Source organism: Osmerus eperlanus, chromosome 16, assembly GCF_963692335.1.
Source record: "Osmerus eperlanus chromosome 16, fOsmEpe2.1, whole genome shotgun sequence".
Taxonomy (NCBI): domain Eukaryota; kingdom Metazoa; phylum Chordata; class Actinopteri; order Osmeriformes; family Osmeridae; genus Osmerus; species Osmerus eperlanus.
The window spans coordinates 11,913,400-11,938,862 of NC_085033.1; the positions used below are offsets into that span (position 1 = coordinate 11,913,400).

At 42.5% G+C, this 25,463-nt stretch overlaps 1 protein-coding gene across 2 annotated transcripts in view; it reads left to right on the plus strand.

Moving 5' to 3' along the window:
- Nucleotides 1-17,235, plus strand: part of brinp2 (bone morphogenetic protein/retinoic acid inducible neural-specific 2) — a 53,516-nt gene extending 36,281 nt beyond the window's left edge. For both annotated transcript variants that reach the window (XM_062481863.1, XM_062481865.1), the window contains exons 7-8: nucleotides 11,808-12,030; nucleotides 13,293-17,235. In XM_062481863.1, the coding sequence (XP_062337847.1) occupies nucleotides 11,808-12,030; nucleotides 13,293-14,409 (1,340 nt within the window). In that variant the 3' untranslated portion in view covers nucleotides 14,410-17,235. The remainder of the gene's footprint in view (nucleotides 1-11,807; nucleotides 12,031-13,292) is intronic.
- The last annotated feature ends 8,228 nt before the right edge of the window (nucleotides 17,236-25,463 follow it).

Sequence of the window (25,463 nt, forward strand, 5' to 3'; positions counted from 1 at the left end):
ACAAATACACACATGCACACACTAGCATACACACACACACACACGCACAAACGTTCTCTCTCAAATACACATTTTCTACCTCGCAAAACGGAAGCACTCACGCACACGCAAGCATACAGACATGCCCACTAATTTCCTAGCCGCACCACACACACTTTTATCCTGACAGAATGTTTTAAAACGCATCACAGAGAGAGTGATCAAAGCCTTTAAAATAGGGCTACAGCATTTGTGTTTTGCGGCTCATGGTTTACCAGGAGGAACAGAACAGTAGGGAGCAGAACGAGAAGATTTCTAGGCCCAGTGTTCAGCTTCCTGTGTCCGCAAGGCTGAGCATCCAGCTTCACTTCTGTAGAAATGTAGTGATGAAGGAAGCTCACCCTTTTGCATGCTTGCGTGTGTGTATGTGTGCATCAGGGATGCTCACGCATGTGCCTGCGTGTGTGTGTGTGTGTGCAGGTTTTCGAGTGTGTATGTGGACACGTTGGCAACTCACATGCCCCCTCAACCCCAAAAGTAGTCCCTGAGCCAAGGAATGATCCAATCAAAAAGATAAACCCCAGCTCCGTCTCCAGACCCTCTCCTGTCCCATGATAGGGCTTTAATGAAAGCAGCCCAAATCCCTTTAACTGTAGCACTTGGCTCATCAAAATGCATATCTGCTCTCAGCAGGTGAAGTGCTCGAGCTCCTGAGCAGGATTGCTACAGTGCATCACTGGAGACTAGCCTAGCAGGTTTCTTATTTATACCAATAATGAAACTATTTCTCTGATTTGTCGGGTGATTTGAGCTTTCTTAACCGTTCTCAAGCGCTACGAAAAGTTCGATTATTTTGCATCGCGCAGCGCCTTGCTTAAACCCTACATTAAACTGTAAGTTCATGGTACCTCGGGAGAATTGCCGTGGCAAGTGTGTCAGTGTTGATGCAGCAATGTACAGTAGCATCAAACAGTTTTTTGTGCCGAGAGATGCTCTGCCAGGCGTGGGTTATCCGGAGCCGGGGCTAGGGTTGATGCTCGGACCGAAGGGAGGCCTCGGTCCTCCCCAGGAAAGGGGAATTGAATCAATGAAAGGCCCCGCCTCATGTTTCATGCATAGCAGGCCTCATTAGTGACACCATTTGCTCATTCTCCACATGTATCACCCAGAAAGTGAGCCTCGTTTTTGAGACAGGCTCTCCGGTGCTAACCTCATAGTGGTTAAGCACGAAGATGCATAAATCTGGCCTCAATATGAGCCGCATCAAATTAAATGGAAATGTTTCATATTGCCCTTTTTTTGAATTTGCTTTTAAATGGGTTAAGCAAAATAGAAATATTAACATTACTGGGATCATGAGCAGAGGCAAAAATTCAACCAGATGTAAATAAATTCAACCGCGTAGCAGTCAAGTATTTTCTTTGCGGCATTGTGTTTACTTTATCCTTGTCCTTTCCACAGCTCAAATTATTTAATTGTCCCAATGATTCCATTATGGTAATTATCCTCAATAAACACGAGTTTGTTTGATACATGGTACCATTTACTAATAGTCCTGGCAAAGATATCCACCTACCACAACTATCATTGCCTGCCAGTTTGAATTCCACTGATGCCTCGCCCTTGCCTTCTTTTACTCCCCCAATAAAGCTAGCAGCACTTAGATGTGGCACCTGCACACCCTGAATGTGACAGATTTGTTCAAAACACAAAGGGCTTTTTCCAAAAATGGATTTCTTTGGTTCAATAGCTGGCACCACTTCCTAACCTTTGAGTTCTTATTTCCTTCTCTCACTCTCTATCTCTCTCACACACACACACACCTCTTTCTCTCTCTCTCTCCATCTCCTTTTTCTCATATCTATTCAGACGGATTACATTCAGCATTTTATTCATCCTGCCCGGCCCGCAAACAAAAACACCTCCATATCACCTAAAAGAAGTCTATCTTGATGGTCTCCACATTTTTCGCATCTTTTGGGCTTGCTGTTTTAATGTGCCATCTCTTGTCCATATCTGAGAACAAACTATTTCAAAATCCAGATTAGAGCCCAATGTTATTGATGTATCTTTTGGATAGAACTGGCAAAATTATATTAAATCATGCAGCATGTTCTACTTTTTCTCAAAGAGGGGATTCAATTGTAGTGCACATGGAGCATTCTCTATGTAAACCTCCTCACAGACTGCATATATCCCTAACCAAGAACTCCACATGCATAGTAGCTCAGTCATGCTTGACAGGCAGCCAGTGCAGAGCACAAAGCTAAATTATTTATATGCACGGTAAATATGGGCAAAATATTTCCTATTTGCTTGCGTCAAATACACAGTGGCAATATTACAATTCAGCTCTATTGTGAAGTGGTGTTGATGCAGAGAAATGATGAGATGTAAAGCAATCTCACAGCATGTGGTAAAGGACACAAAGGATACAGAAACCAACCAAGCCCAGTCAGTATTAAGTACAAAGTTTGCACGAAGCCTTCATGTGTATGTGGAAGTAACCCTTCACATCTATTTAAAGTGATTCAAGATACATTCGATTCTCCTCCTAATATGTTTCTATTAGTCTGTTTTTTCGTTTATAGAAATGTATGTCCAGTATACTGACCATTACCATGAAAATCTCTCAGAATGGTGATCAGGTATTAATTACCCGTATGATGAGAACCTTGACATGTATGTTATTGTAATCCTCCCCCAAAAAATCCATCTCAAGGAACCTAAAGAAACCATCCTTGGAGAATCTGCCATCTATTGTATTGTGTAAGAACATCCTCTTGGTGCACACTGACAACATGAGCTGAATCCACCACAGCCTTATAGAAAGGACTGGCTTTAGGGATGCTTCTATCTCTGTGATTAAGTATTCTGTGCAGACTTCACATTTGAATGCCTGAGGTAGCAAGTTCACTCATATGATCACACCCCAGCCATTGAAGCAGCAGCACTGCGGTTGGAATAAAAAGAGGAAAATGTGAAACTCCACAAACTTTATCAAGTCAGGAAAACCAAACAACTAGTCTGCGCCACCAGGGCTTGGAGAACAACCAGCAGGAACAAACAAGGACTAAGTCACGCGGGTCAAACGCTTGAGTCTCAAAAGAAGTGGTCTTTGAAGCCCTGTCAGACTGTGTTGCTGAAGCTGGGACGCTGGGGTGGATGTCCTTGTAAACAGAGTGCGAAATATACAATGACAATCGGGAGGGTCGATTTTCTTCTCCAGGGCATAAAGTAGTAGTATTTACGATTACAGGTAAGAACGATATATAAATGTATCGACCCCCCCGACCTGTTGTTTTTACCTCTTTTGGGGGGGTCCAAGTTTTAATTAGGGGGGTCAAACCCCCCCACAATCCAAACCCTGCTTGTAAGCAGTGACCCTTGTGGAGATTCTTATCCTCAAGGGTCAACATACAGCCCTCAACGATATGGCATGTGGTCTCCTGGGAGGCCACTAAGCAACAGAGCCACCTTGGCCTGGGTCAACACACCACCAGGGACCAGTGACTGCCTTGTCAAGATTGTTCAACATCCCAACTGGGCTCCAAATGTATGTGTATAAGACCAGTTGGAAATCCAGCTCTAACTTTGTCTCATCTTTCTCTCACTTTCCGTTAATTATCATTTCCTCCATCTCTCGCATACAAACACTCTTTCCCTCCCACGCACACATTCTCTTTCCAGTACCATTTGAAACTTTGAAGTATCAAACTTCTTTATCAAAACAAGACACCAAAACCTTGAGATATAGACTAACTCCCCCGCGTGCTCTCTATTTCCGGCGTGGATAATGATGCCCAAAACATGACCACAAGCTCAGGCGAAGCGGCACAGATACGTGTGGAGGAGGAGGTGTTGTTGTTATTGTTGTCTAAATGAAAAGGAGCCTTTTCAGAAGTGAAGAGGAAAAAGAAAGAAAGAAAACATCCCTGGTGTTCGATTTGACTGCTCACCACATAGGCGACTATAAATAGCTCTGCCGTGGCCTCCTCCTCTGCTGACAAATGGAGAAAACAATGGAAGATCCGTTTTCTTCATTGTTCCCTCTGTGTGCCTGTTGAGAAGAGGATGCACCAAACCCACATGGGGTAATCTGTCGTGGCCAGAAGATCCTTCAGCCCAGGCAGTGTTTCTCTCCACGATCCCCCCACAGAGCGCGGTACAGCAGAGAACAGTGGAGCGGAGCAGAGCGCCTCCATACAAGATCGGTCTATAAAAAGACCGTGTATTCCACTCCTGTGTTTTTATGCCACGACTGAAAAAGGAGGCGGAGGTCTATTACTGTGTGTTATCTGTGAAGAGTTTCTCATGTAATGGATCCCCTCTGATCTTGGCGTTAAACTTCCTGGAGTGCAAGGGTTTTCGGTGGAACGGCCACTTTAAAGAATGTAGCCATGGAGATGGTATTAGCTAAGCCTCCCCTCAAGCATTGGGAGTTATGAAGCAGAGTTTACAAATCTCCAGCAATTTCTCTTTAGAAATGAAAGGGACCTGTCCTTGGGATTGTATAATCCCATGAATCCCAGAGTAATACTATGAACATCATTTCAAATAAAGAGATTCCTTCATCCCATTTCAGATATTGCTTTAACTTTCATCAGTAATACTGCTGAGGTCATGTCAAACCTTATGTCAGTCTAATTGCCATCTGTAATATAGATAATGTGGAGGTAATTGTTTGCTTTCTTTATCGTCCCTGGTCACTAAATCACCCTTAAAATAAGGAAAGGTCTGCAGCCGATAAGTGAGAAATCTCTGGTGAAAACAACAGTGTGTTGTGCGGTTGTAAGACATATGGCCGTAGCTGCTTTGTCTTGTTCTTGATGCTGGGGCTGGTCTCCAATGGCTTCATTATAAAGCGACTCAGAGACTCAGATAGTCAGTTGCAGCCCATCGAATGTCAAGGTGGACCGGTCACAGCTACGGACAGATAATGAGGCGCTCATTAATGACTTTCAACCACTACAGGTCTGGTTTGAGGGCATGCTAAAGTTCATCTGATGCAGACTGAGGCTGAAATCCAATCAGACCTGTTGTGACATGCACACCGGTGCACCCGCACACCCCAAATTGCAAATCAAGAAATGAGAAACATCTACCTATTATTTTAGTTTGACATGGTTGAAGCAGTTATTTCACCGGTATTCTCGGCAAAGGAGTAATTTCATCTGAGACCTTATTGAGTGATAATGACCTAATTAAACCTTCATTAACCAGGTAATTACCTGACTGATAATGAGAGAACTGCCTGCCTGCCTGTGTCCATCTCTTACATCATGGGATTGAGAATGCTGAGAGATCACAGGGACGGCAAGGAACCATTGGGAGCGCCCTTCGTATCGTGCTCTTCATAGAAAAGTGAGAGATATTTATAGTTGCTCATTATTCAAGTTAACTCCTGACAGCTCATTGGTAGAGTTTAATTGGAATAAAATTTGGTATTCATAAATTCACAATAGGCTACCCTGTTAACGACATTGAGCTTTTAATTATTTCCTATGTTTAAAGGTTAAGTGGAGAAAAAGTCAGTGTGTGCACCACTTACGAAAGTTTTGCTCCTTAGTGATGATTGCGAGCGTTGCCAAGACAGAGCACTCCTGAGCCAGTGAGCCTTTCTCTTCAGTAGAGAGAAGCACTAATACAGCACCTTAGCCTTACATTGCTAGAGGCTACAAACATTTGCTTCTGCTTGGAGACAAACCCTCTCTCTCTCTGCTTACCAACCATAAGAGCGAAGATGTATAGCTTTCGACAAGCTCTCAGTGAAGTTTTACCTATAATTGCTGCAACATTGCCAGAGAGCATATCCCCTGCGGTACTCTCATGTTCCTGCGCTGAACAAACAAAAATACCATTTATCGATATATGATGGCTATAATTAGCATTCGCAAAACATAGATGGATCATATGAGTTTACATTTACATTTAGTCATTTAGCAGACGCTCTTATCCAGAGCGACTTACAGTAAGTACAGGGACATTCCCCCCGAGGCAAGTAGGGTGAAGTGCCTTGCCCAAGGACACAACTTCATTTGGCACAGCCGGGAATTGAACTGGCAACCTTCTGATTACTAGCCCGCATCCCTAACCGCTCAGCCACCTGACTCCCAGGGTCACCCAACACTGCTCCCCTTTCAGTGTGAAGAAAGAGTGGAGATTGAGGATCAGTAGTGAAGTTCTGTACGAGTCAAGCAAAGGTAGTTGGGACGGAGCCTTCGTCTCTTTTCAGGGGGTAAGAAAGGTGTGGGGAAGAACGTTAGAAGGTGGGTGAATTTCGTGGAGGATCTTGGACCCATTATCTCACAATGAGTTAGTTTTGCTATACTGAACTCAAATGCACATCCAATTATGTTTTCTCGGTCTGATGGTAGAAATCACAGAGAAGATATGGGTTTGATATATGCATGTATTTGGCCAATAACTGAACCCAGATCTTTGTTCATTTCAAAAGCTTTTAAATCAGCCTATTATGTTATATTGATGTCTAGTTTAGGTAAAGGATTTCAATTCTGAGAGGGGGAACATGGTGGGAAGCGGCACTTTAAAAATAAAAAGCATTCATCAAAACCCCAGGTAGGACTTAATAAAAACCAGGAGATAAGCTGGGTCAGGAGGAGGGTCAGTTGCCTTCAAAGCAGAGGAATTTAAAAGCACAGGAAAACCAGCTTGTAAAGTATCTCAAGATTAATACTCTGCAGGATAAAACAAAACCCAGGTGCACACACACACAAACACACATGCACACACACACACAAACACACATGCACACACACACACACACACACACAAACACACATGCATACACACACACACAAACACACATGCACACACACACACACACACAAACACACACGCACACACACACACACAAACACACATGCATACACACACAAACACACATGCACACACACACACACAAACACGCATGCACATATTCCCAGATGCATAAAGGGAATATAGGGAATAGATGGCCACAGGTGCTGTTAAAGCCTCCATATGGAGGGAAAGGTTGGCACATTAAACATTGAGGGAACTGGCAGCACACGATGAAACATTTATACACGATTTTTTGTCAGACATCCAAACATGTCTGCTGCGCAAGCTATCTTGTCTTCTGATTTCATGCAGGCCGTGAGTGCAAGTGTCAGATGGAACTATGTTTTAACAATGCAATAACATGGTTAGCAGTGAAGGGAGACATTGTAAAAAAAAACATCTGTCATCATGTAGGCCATCTGGGGTCTTCCGTATTCACAACCTTGGAAATGTTCAAGGTTAATGTGTCTTATTAGCCTGAGCCATCAAAGTCCAATATGGGGCCTCATAATGACAGAGGCTACACATGCTAATAAATTGTTACCTGGCCCTCCTCTCGCATTAGAGCATAATGGTGAATTGTGCTGATTCTTCCTTCTCATATGAAACACTTATGCCAAGATTACCAAAGGTTGCCTCCTCACCTGACAAAAAAATAATATTCATTGAAAAATGACAGCAAGATATGTTCTGATGTAACAGACCTCTGACACCAGCAGATTGCAGATCATCTTCTTTGTGTATCGTTATTCAAATCATTACTCTGCTTATTAAAATATACCAGTAAAATGTTAAAAGGCTAATTAAGAAAACCGCAACAAATCACCATACACTGCCTCCAGACGCATTCTGCAAACTCAGACGCTAACAAAATAAATGGAAAAGGATAGTTAATTATATAAATAAATTATACTGTTGTAGAAGTGAAGCTTGGCAGTTTTAACCTTTGGTTCACACTATATTCATCAAGGTTTTGAGTGCCACCTACCGCATCTCATAAACTGACAGCTACAGTATATCTAAAGCTACGGAATGACACGTTGTCAAGCAGAATTTCACTCAGTGCATCAGCCCAAATGTGGATCATTCTTCTCTGGGCAAGTCTTTTGAAATTAGCTGCAGGTCTTAGAAGGATTGAATCTCTCCACAGTACTGGGAAGAACATGTTTATCTTTAAACAGCTTCATGTTAAACATGTTGGACTCCACAAAGCAGCTACAGTTCACCTCAGTGTAGCTGTAGCCTGATCTGGCCCTTGACATGATTTGATGAGTGTAAAACAAAGATTTTCTTTATAACAGAACGAAACATAGAATGTTATAAACAGAAAAATATGAATACATGAATGTGCAGAGACAAAAGTAGTAAAAAATAATAATAAACCTTATTTAAACATTCCTTTTAATACAAGAAATTAATCTCAAAGTACTTTACAATAAAGTGATGAAATGCACCAAGTGCTTCACAGTACAAAGGACAGAGAAATAAATGACATGAAAGCAATTTGTGATCTAAATGTATTTGATGGTGAATTGTTGTCAGAAGGATGTGCGTATGATGATGAATGTACAACAGTACATATTCCTATCATGCACCATAAAAATGCATACGAGAATAAAAAGGAGAAAAGACTCCTCTAAGCCTTGTGTAAATATAGCTGTCCTTGATCAAAGCCTACCACAAGCATCTCGTGTCTTCTCAAAATAAAATTATGATGCCGCCTCAAGGTTGTGAATACCTATCTGGCTCTTCATGTTGGCTTTGAATACTGAAACACCCAAAGCTCGTAGAACCAGAGGTAGAGTGTGTGTCGGGTTTTATGTTCAAGACCAGCCTTGAAATGGAAGGAATTGTTGTAGTAGTTCAGATTGATCTTCTTTTACGAGTTAGTAGAGGCTTAGACCGCTGTAGAGATGGGGGGGTTTTCATGCTAAAATCACCCACTAGAGTGCAATAAGCAGGAACCTGATAGCTTTGCTTTCCCAAGCGTGTGTGAAAAAGGTGAACATATTTGTTGTCTGGGGTTTACAGGCGCTGACTGGAAATGAGGGTCATTCTTCATTCTATACAGTATTCTAACAGCACAATGCAGAGGAATAAAGTATAATCTGTATGCAATACCTGTAGCAAACAAGGATTTGATCTTAATAGTAATGTTCAGAAAGGAGTTAGTTTGGTTCTTGTTTTTGATTAATGGTTTTCGGACAAAAATAGACATTTACATTTGTTTATAGTGTCACGACTTACAAATGTAACAGCAGGTGTGTATGTTTGATCTTGCTTTGAAAGGGATTTCTAAATGACTAATATTGTCTGGGAAATTGAGGAGAGTGTTGAGAGGATTAGGTTTATCAGAAGTCTATTGAGACACTCATGTAATTAGAGTTACATATCCTAAACTACTGCCATCAGAAAGTCTGTGTTTACCAGAGTAGTGATTTGAATTCGTCTTTGAAATGTAAGACTGCTCTTTTTGAGCAAACCAACACGCCGTATCTGGATTGGGCCTGACACTGATCTAAATGTGTTGTCCCCATTGTGGTCACTGAAATGTAAAGTAGCGTAGAGAAGGCCTGCCATTTCTAAAGGGCTGCAGCCGCATTGCAAGAGGTTTTATGAGTTGTTTAAATGTATCTTTTATTCATTTGATGGTTTTATCCAAAGCAACATACAAATAGTGCAAATGCAGTAGAAGTCAATGAAAATGTATTTATTTAGCAGATACTTTTATTGAAAGTGACACACAATGTGCATAGGAAGGCCAGCAGAACATTATGAATCAGTAGAGCACCGGAGTTTACCCAAATAATGTCCAGTTTCATGGTGGTATAGCCACATCAGCTGCCAGAGAGGAGAGAGCAGTTGATTGCATTGTTCAGCATTGTGTTCACATTAAAATTCATGAAGAAAGTTACATCTCTCTGGTATTTTTTAAAATCAAGATCAGACTGAAGTCCGTCTGACTCATTTGGCAAACATTCAACCTCCTTCTCCACCTCCAACTCATCCTCCTTTTCCTTCTGTTCTAACTCCAATGTTCCCTTCTCCTCATTCTCCACCTGCTTCTTCTCCTCCTACATCCTAACCCCTCTTCAGGTGAGCACATTCCACTTTAGAGTTTTTCATTCATATGACAGATTTCCATGTTCGAGCCTCTCTCTGAAAGATCTGGAACAGAAGAAGCGCACCAGAAATGCCCCAAACTATCATACCCTCCCTATGATGTAAGATAGAGATTTTTCAGATGTTACCTTCAATGTGCCACAAACAAACATTTGAAGTCCTGAACATGGATGACTTAGTTGAAAGCTTCATCATCTCACAGTGTCTTCCGCTTGATCTGTCTCACCATGACATTATGAACCTGTGGAAGGGAAAAGGAATTAGACCAGAAATCCTAGATGGAAAGATGGCTAGACAATTTACTCAACCACAGAAAGGATGTGATGATATGACAATCCATTGGGATTTTTGAATAGGCAGGTCCACAATGCGATGGAAGCAGCACCTCAAAGGAAAAATAATCTACTAAAAATACAGTACGCTGTCTTTCCAAAGCATGACACTGAAAACGCATCTGTTCATGATTGAGAAGTAAAATTCTGGCACCCTCATCTTAAGTAATGGCCTACCATCACACTTCCTGTGCTGCCACGAAAGAACACAGAATTCTGTGACACAAAATCACTCGGTGCTGTGCTAAATGAATATTCTGAGGCCCCCATAAGTTTGCCGCTCGCTCTCTTCATGGTCTCATGAATCCCTAACACAGCCAGAGCATGAGGAAAGGACCGTGTCCATTATGGAAAATAACCTCATCCCTTTATCTGACACATTTTCAAAGAGCTAAATTGTCCATAAATTTGAACATGAAGTCATAAACGCCAGGAAAAAAGGATAGGAATAGACAGACAAATTTCTTCAGGCGTGATGTGAATCCTAATGATGTGTCCACTAGCCGGGAGTGCTGAGTCTGTAGTGGAGGTAAGAAAGCATTGATCAGCCCAGTTAATGGTCAGACTTACACCGAGGTACTGTATGTATGTATGTATGTGGGTGAGGGAACCTGACAGGCTGTCGATGCCGGCTGGGTTTTAACAGTGATAGGTCACAAGGTGAGAGATGGGGCTTGTATAAGGGAGTACCTCTATTCAATTGCCTTGACAAGGCATGTCTGATAGAGAGGTTGGAATGCACAAGCACACTGCAGATGTTTTGCAATGTTCCAATTCACACACTGTGCTGTACGCAACTCAGACACAGTTTACGTGCCAAAAGTAACTTGTCAACAGCTGCAAGACCACCAAATTAGACAAGCAGCCAAATGGTTTTACCAGTCACAGTACAGTGTGTGGAGTTTGGCTGCTGGCATCCATCCATATAATACCTGTCTCATCTCCGAACTGCTGTAATGTAAACCTGGAAGCTTCCGCGGAGCCGACACCTCACCGGCCATCATATGAAAACACTTGAGCCGTTGAATGTGCTAAACCAACACATTGGTGCCAAAGTTAATGTTATCAAACTAATTTGGTGTGTGCTTGTGGAGCCTGCAGTGACAGGATCATTGAACACTGTAATGGCCTGAGCCGTCGGTGTGCTACAAATTTACTCACTGTCTCTGAGCCAATAGTTACACTGGGGAATAGCAGCACTGCCCCCCATAACAAATGCACTGTGGGTCTCACTCAGATGGGCTTTGGGAAGACAGGATGTCTTCATTGCAGTTATGTATCAGGGATAACGGATGCCCACTGTGTGTTTCTAAATCTCCACCATTACAAGGGGGATGTACTGGTAAAGCCTCTCACTGTTTTATGTTCACGATTCAGAAGTGTTTTATGGGCCGTCGTGGTTGGGAATACAGACACAGGATTGTAAAGCAAAAGAAGGCACTGCTAGACATCAAATGTCTCAGCTCTCTTCCTTAAATTGTGCAACAGTTCCTAGAAATTGGATAAAAAAGGTTTCATACAATCTTTTCTTCTCCGTCATTTTCTCCTCAGATGAATTCAAGGCCTTTCTGAAAAGACTGCCTACTGAGCACTTTTTAAACACATCCATGATTTTCAAGTTCTGGGCTGCAGACTCTGCTCTGCAGAAGCGCCACAGCCAGTTGGAGGCCAGCACCAGTTTCATCCTCGGAAAAGCCCAGAAGATTGTCCGGAAACTCTTCACCCTGAGCAAACGCTGTCCCAAACAGCCGAGGATCAGTCTCCCCCGAGAAAGGTATGACACGAGATATATATATATATATACATTGTAATATGATGTGACTTACAATATGGTATGGTACTGTAACCATTAGTAAAGCCATTAAGTGTCAAATATTGAGAGAAAGAGTGTGAAAGCAAGAGTATGAGAGGGAGGGGAGTTTGAAAGAGAGAGAGAGAGAGAGAGAGAGAGAGAGAGAGAGAGAGAGAGAGAGAGAGAGAGAGAGAGAGAGAGAGAGAGAGAGAGAGAGAGAGAGAGAGAGAGAGAGAGAGAGAGAGAGAGAGAGAGAGAGAGAGTGATAGAGCGAGGGAGGGAGGGAGGGAGGGAGGGGAGAGAAAGAAAGAGAGAGGGCAGTGTTTAATGTCTCCCTGATTGAAAGGTTTTTTGTGGTTTGGACTCTGAAGGTGACATGCTGTAATCAAGTGCTCTTATGGAGTGACACATTGTTGTTAAGGTCTCCCGCTCTAAGGACTTTAATTTCCCTGACAACCTCTACCTGTGGCTGTCAGTCAATCTTTCAAGTCCTTAGAAACAAATCACAACAGGCTATTTAACTCAATTCAACTGTGGGGTTTCTTCCACTTTGTTTGATGTGCAGCTCCATCCCTCATTTATTCAAGCCTGAGGTGAGAAAACACTGAAATGTAAAGGCGGTGTCGAGTCATTTCCTGTGTAAAAGCAGTTGGGGGAAAATCTCTTTAACTGAGCCAACCCGGCTACGTATCCATACATGTCGTTTAATATTGGGGAGTTTTCTTGAGCATTTCAGACCCATAAGAGATAAATGCACTGCCGCCTGGGGGACCAACCTGAGACGAGAAGCGTCTCAGGTTGGTCCCCCACTTAGTAAATCTTTTTCACGTAAAAGCTTTTCACGTGTTATTTCTTTAATTCTTCATATAGTGCCAGATATGTTTTAAATTATCAATCAATTACAACTTGACAGTCACTAAATGGGATTATGTTCAATAAAAATTTTTACATCTTTGCCAGCCATGTCTTACATGCACTTTCCATCACTCTTCTCCGATCTTTTATACTGTAGCGCTAGTCAAACAAAATAGATTGTCACGGATAGTGAATTATTTTCCTCAAAGATGGATAAACGCTGGCAAAGCTACTTGTGCAAGTCTCAAACTGTCTGTCAAGCTTTTCTTTTCTTCATTGTGTTTTCATGCACACGTCATCATAACGCAATTAGAGCGTGACTTCAAAACCAATATTGGTTATATACATATCACAACTTAACCTGGCTTTCTGGTCTGTGTCTCTACCAGGACCCCAAGGTTCTGGCTGAACCTGGCCCAGTCTCTTCTCTACTGTAACGAGCATGGAGTGCTGGGGACCTTCACAGAGGAGGTACAGAGCTGCACTTGCCCAGCTGACCATGCTGCCTGCCAAGGGACGGTGCCTTGCATGGTGGGCGAGGGGACTCTCTGCTCCTCCTGTGCCCCAGACAACATCACCCGGTGTGGGGCCTGCCACCTGGGCAACATCCTTCATATGGGTTCCTGCCGGCCAAACATCGCCAATTCTCTGGACCACTACCTGAACTTTGACTTTGACATGCCAGACGCAGAGGTCAAGTACCTGCTGAGCCGCCTGGACAGCCACATGGAGGTGCACGCCATCTACATCAGCAACGACGTGCGCCTGGGCAGCTGGTTCAACCCGGCATGGAGGAAACGCATGCTCCTCACCCTGAAGAGCAACAAAAACAAGTCCAACCTCATCCACATGCTGATGGGAATCTCTTTCCAGGTGTGCTCCACCAGGAACAGCACTCTAGAGCCCGTGCCTGCCATCTACGTCAACCCCTTCGGGGGCAGTCACTCTGAGAGCTGGTTCATGCCCGTCAACCAGCAAGACTTCCCCGACTGGGAAAGAACTAAACTGGACGGTTCGGTTCAGTGTTACAACTGGACGCTGATGCTTGGCAACAAGTGGAAGTCCTTCTTCGAGACGGTGCATATCTACCTGCGGAGCCGCATCCTGACGGACGACCCCGCCGCCAACGAGACTCTGTTTTACGAGCCGCTAGACCTGGAGGACAACACGTCAAACTTAGGCTACATGAAGATCAACACCCTCAAGGTGTTTGGGTACAGCCTGCATTTCGACCCGGAGGGAATCAAGGACCTGATCCTGCAGCTGGACTACCCGTACACCCAGGGCACGCAGGACGCAGCCTATCTCATGCTGTTGGAGATGAGGGACCGCATCAATCGCCTGGCCCCTCCCGCACCCCAGCCCCTGGACATCTTCTCATGTCTATTGCGCCACAGGCTCAAGCTGTCCACCAGCGAGGTGGTGCGCATCAGAGACTCCCTCCAGACTTTCAACTCCAAGCTGCCCAACTCCTCGGAGCTGGAGCTGGGCCAGTTGTGCAGCTAGCTTGGCATCCACTTGGGATTCGTGAGGATGTCAAAACAGTATGGTAAGCTGCCGGAGTTGCTGCCCTTCAGACGTCAGCCACATCTCTCTCCGTCACATGCTTTTTGAGAGCATGTACTGTACATATTCTGGAGTTGGACTCAACGTCTCTAATTGTCGGGCCTTTTGAGTGTTCTGGCCCTCGTGTTGACATAGGACTCAGTGAGACTATGCCACATTCAGATGTTTTTTTTTTATATAAAACTGATGTGTTTTCAAAGAGATTTAAGGTATAGGATTTCCCTTTTTGTAACCCCTTTTTGTTTGGCTACAGATTGACTTGATTTGAAAGGTAAAACATTATGTACTGAAAAGGTTGTTTATGCTTAGCGGTTTAACTTTGATAATCATCCAGGCATTGCAGTCTTGGAGTATTTCATTTTTTAATCCTTGCCTTTCCATTCTATCTGGTGTTTAAAATCCTATAAGATATGAATCTGTGCTAAACATTCAGTTGAGAAATGAGTGACGAATTGTATTCAGCATTATAAGCATACCAAAAGAAGTTGAGTATTGCAGCAAACTGAATTGCAAAATGTCTTAAATGTTGAGTTATCTTTTGAGCTGACAACAAAATGAATTATTTTGACATGTTGACAAAAGGTCTGTGGATAGCTCTGTAAATATTGCTCCATCTGAATCTAGATGTGAAAAGTGCACATTGCTTTTTAGATAAGAACAAAGACCAAAAAAAATGTTTATAACAAAATGAAATCATGCCTTATACAGAGTCAATGTTCAGATGAAAAGCACATATGGTTAATTTCATGTGGTTGTTTATCATTTGAAAACATCAGAATACAACATTTGAACTAAATGTTTTGAAATAAGCCTCGCCATATTTGCATTCTAAACACATTGTGGTTGAAGCTTGCCCAAAGGTTTTGATGAATTTCAATTATTTTTTATTATTTAAAGTAACACTTTGACCATTATTATGAAACATTGACACATTATATATTAGATCTGACTTGGAACACATAGGAAGAATCCTGGCTGTCATTTTGTCCTATTTTGTTGTGATATATTACATGTCGGACGACTATGTTTCGTTGAATTTACCGTGGCATTAACACTATAGCCTTTAGCTATTTGTCATACTTATTTTTTTAAATGACACTCTATGTTAAGGCTTGTTTATAGTGAACCATTACAGTAGGTCTTTCCATATCACATAAAAACATGAATATGAACCTACAGTCCTCTCCTGGAATACACATGCTGTGTTTCTTGGAGTTATCCAGTGTTGTATTTGACAACTGAGTAAACTAGGAACCTCTTGACATGGAACATCACATTTAAATGTCTCTGCTCGCCGTGCAAAACGGTGGCACCATGAAACGAGTACACATATTTGCAATTACACCCTCAGCCTCTGCCTGATAAGAGTATGGTCCCTAATATATGGAGAGCAGCATTTGCTAGGTAAGAAACCAATTTCCTGGGTTGTCAGCTAGCCTTGACACTAAACGAAGTCGCATCTCATCAAACTCACGCGGGCATAAGAAGAGTAGCCATTGAAACCTGAGAAGCCAAGGAAACCTGAGACCACTAATGAGGTGGGAGTTCTTCACTCACAGTTGGTAAATAAAAGTTATTCATCTTAACGTCATCTGGAAATCGGCACTTGCCCTTCTGCTAATCGCCAGGACAGGGGAGGACACCCAATCAATCAAGCAGGGTATATTACACCGCAGTGTAAACTTTCCAAACCTCCCCACTAGAAAGAGGAGGTGAAAAGGGGCTTGGTTGCTTTTTCCCCACCTCCAAGTGATTTATGATGTTTGGAAAGTCAGAGGATAGCAGCAGTAATGTGGCACAGTTGGCGAAATAAAATGAGATCTGTGTGTTGGGTTACTTTGTGACTGTATACCTGTAGGTCATTTAACTGGTCATCAATTACCTGCAGGATTTGAGATTTCAGAACATGCTATTACACACAAGCGACAGGGTGTCTGGAGAATAGATTCTTGTTGAGACAGCAAAAAGAGAGTGCAGTAGGGAGGGAATTTCATTCGTAGAAACATAATCACGCGGAAACATTAAAACATTCAATACCTCCTGAATAAAGGCCTACTGTACCAGTATCAGCATGCATTCTCATTATTATTCTCTGCTAGCCTTTTTCATCTCTTCATTGAATCAATACTGAACATCCTTGTATAGAGAAATCCTTTAGCTTTTAGTTCATTAATTTTTTGTTAGTGTGTGGGTACAATGTGGCTCGGTTTGTTGTACAGTAAGAGACATGTTTGCCAGAACTGCACTTATCAAGCCACCCAGATGTTAGGTTTTAACTGGTCTTTCATGTCAATAGGGCCTTTTCATTGCAGTTTATGTCACAGTGCTCTCTCTCCATCTTTCTTTTTCTCCCTCTCTCTCTCACTCTCTGTGATCATTCACACGTCCTAAATGCCTTCAACTTCTATATGTTTATTAGATTAGCTATACACAAGTTTAGCTAGTTACATGATGCTTACAACTGTCTTGAACCAAAGTGCTGAATGTAAATACTCTGTGGTCGACTATGTCCACGTTCATGAAATCATAACATGGCACCGTCAACAAATAGGAACACACCATACCCAAAGGTAAAATCAAAGCTATACAATGAGCAGACATGGTTTTATGTATTTCTGTAAATAGGCTTCAAACACAAACTGATATGCCAAACGGTCAGCTCTGAAATAAATCGCCCTCTTTATTGTCATTGTTTGATCGACATATTTGTTTTTCTCAATGTTTTAACAGGATATAAATGTTCTTCTATTAAATGAATAAAAAACAGTTGCATGTGTATTCCTTTCTTCCCTTAATATTCACGGTATTAAGTTGCACGAGGATCACGAAAAACAACACCGATCGATGTCCATGCTGGCGGTGTCATGAGAAGGCTTGGCCAACTTCTTGGTTCAGTCGAGATCCCCAAATCTGGGTCAAAATGTAAATTAAATAAAGTTCAGGGTGGCATATTTATCCATGTCAAAACCTCTTAAAGAAATAAAGGTCAGCCAGGGAGGAAAGAGAGGTGGAGAAATTGGCATGCAAGCATTCTATGCTCCGGTAAAGATCTGTGAATCGATAGGCTGACTGAGGGCTGACAGAATGACAGGTGCTGCGATAGCTGAAGGACATCTGGGGAAGGAAGGGAAGGAGGAGGGGGAGTCGAGGAATCTGACAGCCAGCTTTAATGAATAGTAATTATTTAGCAAGTAGAAGTTTGCTGCATTCAGTGGAAAACTCACACTAGTTGACGTGTCTGTTGTCCACCTGTCCGTGTCGTGACGTTTGACACTGAACATGTTGGTGCAAAACTCCCTTCCTGCGTCAAACCACAGCCCTGCGTTGTTGTTTATATAGACATTTGTATATACTCACTCACTAGTCCTCCGAAATGAAATCATCACAACACACAGAGCTATAATGGAATAAAATGCTGTTACAATACCTAACTGATCTAAAATACTCAAATGTTTTCCACTTCCATAATAACAGTTATGGTTAAGGTTCAAGTACATTTCAAAAAGAGTCATGTTTACGTAACTCAGGCCTGAAAAAATTAATGAATATGAAACCGTGTGTGTATGGTTGTGTAAGGGAAAACAGTAACTATTAATGCTAAACTGAAAAATAATGAGACTGGGGATATCTTCAAATGCATGATTTGTGAATTTTATTGAAACTTTCAAATGACAAACTATAGCATAAGGAGAGCATTTTCCTCGCACAAATCCTCAATCTCTTGTCTGTTGAACAAAAGATGTTGAAATAAGGTAGGTTGCTTCAGTCGAGGGAGAGAGTGTGGGGACTGACTCACTTATGTCCTGAGGGCTGGGAGACAGAGGGGGTTTGTGGAGGCTGTCCAGAAATATATAAATAAAGAGGGATGGGCTCTCTTTATCTCTTCAATATGCTCTAGGCGAAGAAACAGTGACAAAACAGCAACAAAAAAAGAGCCTTTTAATGAATGTGCCTCATTTGAAGCCGCAATAAAAGGAAACTTCACAAAGTCCCTGCAATCATGAAGCCTTGAGATCGATTTCTATTGATGATAGACCACTGGAACCTCTTAATTAAGAGATTGGAAGAAAAGATGAGATAGGATGAAGGGTGAGATGGTTAAAATCATGTATCTGCAAGCATAATTAGTGCGTATTTAATGGTATTGAACATGTTAAACAATCAATAGAAAGTCTCAGTAACCTGGGAGAAAGTAGAGGGAGAAGGAGCCGTGCGTCAGTCTTTCTCTTGTTGGAATGTCAAAGGTTGTTCACTGACTAATTAATAATAAACCATCCATCTCTTTCTTGTTGTCCATTTCCAAATCCAATTTCAGGTCCTATTCAGGAAAACATTTCTACTCCACTGCTAACAGAGTTCAAAACACAACATGAGATCAGGAAACCTGGCATCTGTTTACAATGTCTACAGATTCTGGTTATGAAACCACTTCTGTCATGTACACATTGTATACATATTGGATGTGTTTATGCAATGTTTGAGCTTCAGTGAACATATTTCTTTCAAATCAGTTCACGCTGTTTGAACAAATATAAACAGAGGGCCCTGTGACCACAATTCGAACCCGAAACTAGCTCTAATATTTTCTTGTTCATGGCTACAAAACCTTTGAGGGAAAATAACCTGAGATAAAATGGAAGGGCTTCATGGTTGGACGTCTTTGTTCAGGTTTATCTTCGAATAAAAACCTGCATCCTTGAAAACCATCAGCGCAATGTGCAAACTACTCACCTGGTTCTCCTGGGTGAAGATTGGAGGCTGGTTGGGAGTGGTTGCGAAGGGAGTGAGAGGAAGGGTGGGGAGACAGGGAGAGGGCAAGAAGAGACAGAGAAGTTATCTAAATTGTCAAGGGGGAGCAAGCGAGGAGTTTGAGAGAGACCAGTGAAGTGTGAAAGCATATATTTCCCTGGCAGACTTTGCTTTGTGAGTAAGGGAAGAGCACGAAGAGACCGGCTTTCTGAAAGAGGGAAGAAGCCCTGGGAGTTGCCAAGGTCAAGTCGCCCTGGATGAATGTTGAGTTGTCCGTTAAATATCAAAGGGTTGTTCCTCTCCACTAATGACAAGGGGAGGTCCGACTCATCCAAGAATTTGCCCGGAGGGATGTGGCCACCCAAGGAGAGAAGAAGCCCCACGTCCTGACGGCTCCTCCGTGTTCCTGGAGAGACAGGAAATAGAAGCGGGTAGACAGACAAGGAGAATGCAAATCAGTAGCCCTTGGGAGTTCTCCTTTATCACACAGGAATCATGGGAGATTTGAGAGGCCTCTCGAGATGGAAGGCTCGCTTGTTAAAGTTGGCAAGGGTTCACCATCCACAAGACAAGCTGCCGTCAAGGTTTCTCGCCACAAGTTAAGCTCAGACCGAGGGATGAATGGGTAGAACTCATATTCAAGTAAACGTAAATCATTCAAGTATGGCTAGGTATTGACTTGGTGAGTCAACTAGCTCTGTTTGTTATCTCCGTGTTATTTATCACTTCTAAATGCTGAATGTTGCTGTCCAAATGAAAAATACTGCGCATTATTCAAAACACCCCCACTGAGATGAATATGAAAGTGAGCTTTCCCCTTGTGAGTGAAGGCAAACTGCAGTCTGGTGGAAATGCCAGCGCATCAGTGCCTGTGTGAAACCTATCCCCTGGAGATCAGATTAGAGTGGGCTGGGAGGCAAACTTCCAGAGCGTTGTGGCTGCTTATTGGCACTGTAGGGGGGCCTGAGATATGTTGGGCAGAAATACCTCATAAGGTACTCCCACTGAGTGTCAACCACTGTCTCTTCACAGCCAGGCTCTTGCTCTGTTTGGCAGCTACACTACATCATATTAAAGAGCAGCTGAAGGGGGAGATAAATACATTAAAATGTGCCATACAGTGTCTTTCCATTGAACTTCAACCGCATCTTTGTTATTTCTGTCGGATTCAATCAAATTGTATTTGTGAGCCTGGTCTAATGGATGACTCAAGGGTACAGATTACCCCGTGCACACATTTAGAGAGGAGAGCAGGTCAGCACTTTGCAAATCGAGAGGAATCCTAACCATTAGTGACTACTGTATTTCTGATTATAATCTCATTTACTCTTTCCCTTTTCACATGGGATTTGCTCTTACCGGGCATTCAGTTTACCAGTCAGTGCAATAATCAGTGCACCAGCCAGTAAACCAGTCAGTGCACCAGTCAGTACTGTACACCAGTCTGTGCAACAGTCAGTACACCAGCCAGTGTACCAGTCAACGCACACCTCCTGCACCCTGTATCTACAGTTTCATCGATAACAAAGCACCAACAGCAGCATGCTTTCAGCTGAGACAACTGCTCTTTGACCCCCCGAGACTCAAATTGACAGGAAGTTGCCAGGAGGAAGCTGGAGCCTGCCTGGTGAGGATTGAAGGGGGTTATTGGAATTGTGCCCCCCCAGGGTAATTACCATTGGCCCATGAGGTAGCTGGAGAGCAGCGGGTGAAGACACACACCTTAATTGGATCACACTCAAATGTCTGTCCAGTAGCAGCTAGCTGTTGTCGAGTTAACAGAGCTCGACAGAGAATCCATAGAGGGGGAAAACAATATCGCCAACACGGTTGTAATTGATGGAATACACAAGCATGTTAAAATAGCAGATTCACCTCCTCACTGTTTTTCACCACGTGACTGCTGGGTTTCTATCCCAGTGTGTTTCCTGTGCACTTTGTTTTTTTCCTTTACGCTTTACAGTCCATTAGGGTTCTGAATTCAAATGGGACTTTCTTTAATAGAGAACCGTTATTATTATAATGAACAAACAATGTAGCAATGCTCTGTTTGGAAGGCAACATCATTTTTTCACTCTAGTAAACAGACAAGTGAAAAGTTAGTTTTATCTCTACAAAGTGTGGCTGCAGTGGGCAGGATAATATGAAAGTTGCTTGAATATAACTACATAACTGTAGTTACAATACATTCATTGTGAAACAGTAAAGAATATAACTGCAGCATACATAACAGTAACCCTCCAAAAGCAGAAAGCAGAAGTGGGAAATACATTCCCATAAACCACACAATCTTGACACAAACCTTTGTGTCAATGGTCCTCAGAAACAAAATGATCTGGTCTTTAAACATCTCTGGTGAATACCACTCAGAATCATCTAGCTGTTTTCTCTGTCTCTCTCAGAGACCGGCTAGGAAGAGATACAAGGACTACTCTGGAAAAATACAAATGAATACATTATTGGTGTTGTTCTGACCCTTTTGTATCGTTAATGCGTTCAGCAGTTTTAATCTTTCAACCACCTACGGTACATAGCTGCCCTTGGTGCTTTTCACATTTTAACATGATAGTTGCCACTTCACGCTCTGCAGATGCAGAATGCATATTGGATCGGGTCACTCTATTATAAAGGCAATTAAAAGTATTGCAGTGCACTGAGAATGCAAGTCATGCTACACAGTACAGCACACAGCGCAGACGTGAAAAGGTGTCAGTGGCCAGCGGACAGTCTCGCTTGCCAACTGTCAGGGAGTCAGAGCAGGTGAAGGGAAGAGAAAAAAGACATGGAAATCAATAAAGTAATCTTTACTCATAGGTGAGGCCTGAGCTGTGGATAACACAGCATGAGACCATTATACACCAGCGAGGAAAGCAATTATGAGTCTTGGTAGAAATTGACAAGCCCCATGGGGGAAATGATAGCTGCTAAAAGGATGAAAAGGGCAAAAGTGAAAGCCAGCCGGTACAAGTGCTCCCGCTCCCCTCACGTCCTTTCACCTCTCCCCCTCTTCTCTCCAACTCACCCATAAACTCCGCTGGTCTTCCTCGGACTCCAGACAGTTTCACCCTCTTTTGGTGTAAGCTTATTACAGCCTCCAGACCACCAGCCCCCATAAGTCCTATTATTTGTACACTTCTAGCTTCCGTTAAACCCAGGATCAGACATCCTTGGAATCGTTCAAGCTGGGCTACCAGAAGCGCACACCAATCCAATCAGGCCGGGCTAATGCCCTCTTTTCATCAGTGCATTTCTCCTCCTTCTCCCTTTCTCTCTGTTTGGTCAATTGATTTGGGTCCTATTGTGAAATATTTCTAGGGGAACAATATCTAACACACACAATGTTCGTGTGTGGGTAGATGACCACGTCGACAGGACCGTTTTTCCGTTAACATCAACTACTATCAGCACCCAGTCTCATCTGATAAGAGATCAATAATATTAGACATTAATTTAATGTGCTGTACTTTTCTCCATAAGCATGTGGGGAATTCTTATCGTTTATAATGCATGGCATCACAGCTATTTTTACAGTTGCCTCTCTGAACATTTTAAATCAAATCTAGTGTAACGTCTGCTGTAAGGAGGAAGAGTAATGGAGGGTTGCAGAGGGGGCAGGCAGTTGTATGTTACTGAAAGGTTGAATTATTAATTAGCCAAGGGAGTCTGATACAACCTACACAGCAACAAATGAGCCCCGGATATCACAACCAATGAAGCCTCCAAGTCTGACTGGCTAGTGGGACGGAGATTGAAACCAGAGATTAAATATACAATGTAATCAAATTTAAAACCATACCATCAGATACAAAACCATAGAGTTTACCTCCTCAGAGAGTTTCCAGAGTATAATATACATACTGTATGTATGCTGTTCTGTAGTAGTGGATGAATACACTTCTGACTCATATACTGTAGTTAAAGATTCTCATGCTGTAATTAAATTTGGCAGTTTTTAGAACTGTGATGACGCTTCTTCATCAAGAAATTACTACAATAACGTCCCAAGTTATAATCATGTCTCGCCCAGCTGTAGAAATGCAAATTTTGTTTAAATATTTTATGAGCTTCATAGACACAGAATAGTATTATGAATATCAAAGTAACCCTCAAACCTTGGAGATTTATATCTCCTTAAATCCCATCAACCTCACAGCAAGCTGTGAGGTTGATGGGACTTGGGAGACTTCCTATTTCTCCTATTCCCTTACATCATCGTCCTATAAAATGTTGGTTGCAGATGGAAATGGTGTTCCAGAAGTAGATTCATTTCTTTCTTCTATCGTAATTTTATTTACAAGGACTCATTCGTATCTCCTAAAGTTTTCCTTTCTATTTTGTTTACCACAAATGCTGAGAATCAACTTAGACACAGACACCTAGTTATTACTTTGTTAGTTGTTCTTTCTCTGTTTTGCAAAGCTGCATGGGGGAGCAGGCATGTGGAGGAGCTCTGCCTGGACCAAGAGTGGGACTGAGTAAACCCAACAAGAGATATTACCCTGCAATGTCATTATCAAGCCCTATGTCCAAGCTCTGCTCATTACTGGATGGATTAATGAACTTTTCTGTTATGTTGCACTGCTGGCTAGCTCGGGGAAATGAGAGAACGAGATTGATGAATTGAAAACACAGTGTCTCTGGTCACAACTCAATATATCCCCTTTTGTTTTGTGTTCACAAACTATGATAATTACAAGTAACTCCTTTAGAGTCAAAGACCATTGCTTTGCTTCCATCTCGGCAAATACTTCCCCCAACATGCTCACACACGCACACATTCAAATCAGAAACACACACTCAGAGCGCACCACTCATTTTTATGCAATTCACTCAATTCTATCTGTGAAAAAAAATAACGCCTTCTTTAAAAAAGTGACTTCCTAATTTATCAATTTAGGGTTACCACGATTACCGGGAGTTCCATTCCCGAAGGACATGTATAGAGCCTAAGCTTCCATACTGTAATTATACACTTCCATTGTCTCTGCAGGGGGTATGTGGGCTAACCCAGAGCCGCAGGCACATGGTGAGATACATGCACTTAGTCTTGTTACAGTCCAGGTGAGACATAGGCCTTTCATTAAGGCTGCAATAGGACACCTGCACCCAGATAGAATCAAATACCTTACCACATACTGTTTCTCCAGGTGTCTCTGAAAGTACATGTTGTCACATGACAAGCCATCGAGCTAATCAGTTAGCCAGAAGGTCTCAAGAATACCACTTTGGAGGTTAAAGAGAGCGTAAAGTCATCGGGATATGAGCTCATGCTAAACTATTTCATCTGTCAACACGGGCCGACACTATCTGGCAAATACCCTGCGTTTATGTATCTCTTGTTAACTACAAGGTTTTGCCGAAGTAGCTAGTAGTTACGACATGCCAGACCATTTATGAGGTATCTCTAAAAGAAACAACAGTGCAGCCAAAAAGAAAATCCTTTTTTCAGGCCACCCACTGCCCCCATGTTGACAGAATATTCAAGATGCAGGTTTCACATTTTCTTGAACACCCGTGAACTTGGAGCAAAGGTGTGATTAATAAAATGGATATTCTTTGTCATTGTTCATTCACAATGGAACATTGCATTCAGTCGAACAAACGGCATGTCTGGGTCACAGAGAAGAAGAGTTCTGGAAGCAGGTTGGGTGAGTCGCAGGGGGCTGCTGTGCATCAGAACAGGGCCAGGTGGCAGCCGGTGGGAGGGAAGGAGGGGGTGTGATGAGGTTTGGGTTCTCGGTAGCAGAGGGGGACAATATGGAAGGCAACACACATTTTCCACAAGATGTATAAGAATAGTCAGCTCTCTACCTACTGGAAATCAATGGACAGTGACAATTACATATCAGGAAATTTAAATATTTTGCATTGCAAATCCAAAAGGAGTGTATACATATAGGCCTACAGTGTATGTCTTCAAGTCCACCTCAGTAAAGCTGACTGTTATTTTATAGGCTGCTTGTAGACTCAGGGATGTCCATGACCTCACGCAATGGCATACCATATCATAAAGATCACACATTGTCAAGGAAATCTCATTTTCTTGGGACTTCCTATGTTCTTTCTGTCTCTCTCTTTCTCTCTCTTTCTCTCTCTTTCTGTCTCTCTCTTTCTCTTTCTCTCTCTTTCTGTCTCTTTCTCTTTCTGTCTTGTTTTCATAAAAGCTGCTTAAATGTATGGTAAATATGGCCGTGCAACAATAGAGTACTGCCTGAGGGAGAACAATCCAGACCAGGGAACTCACT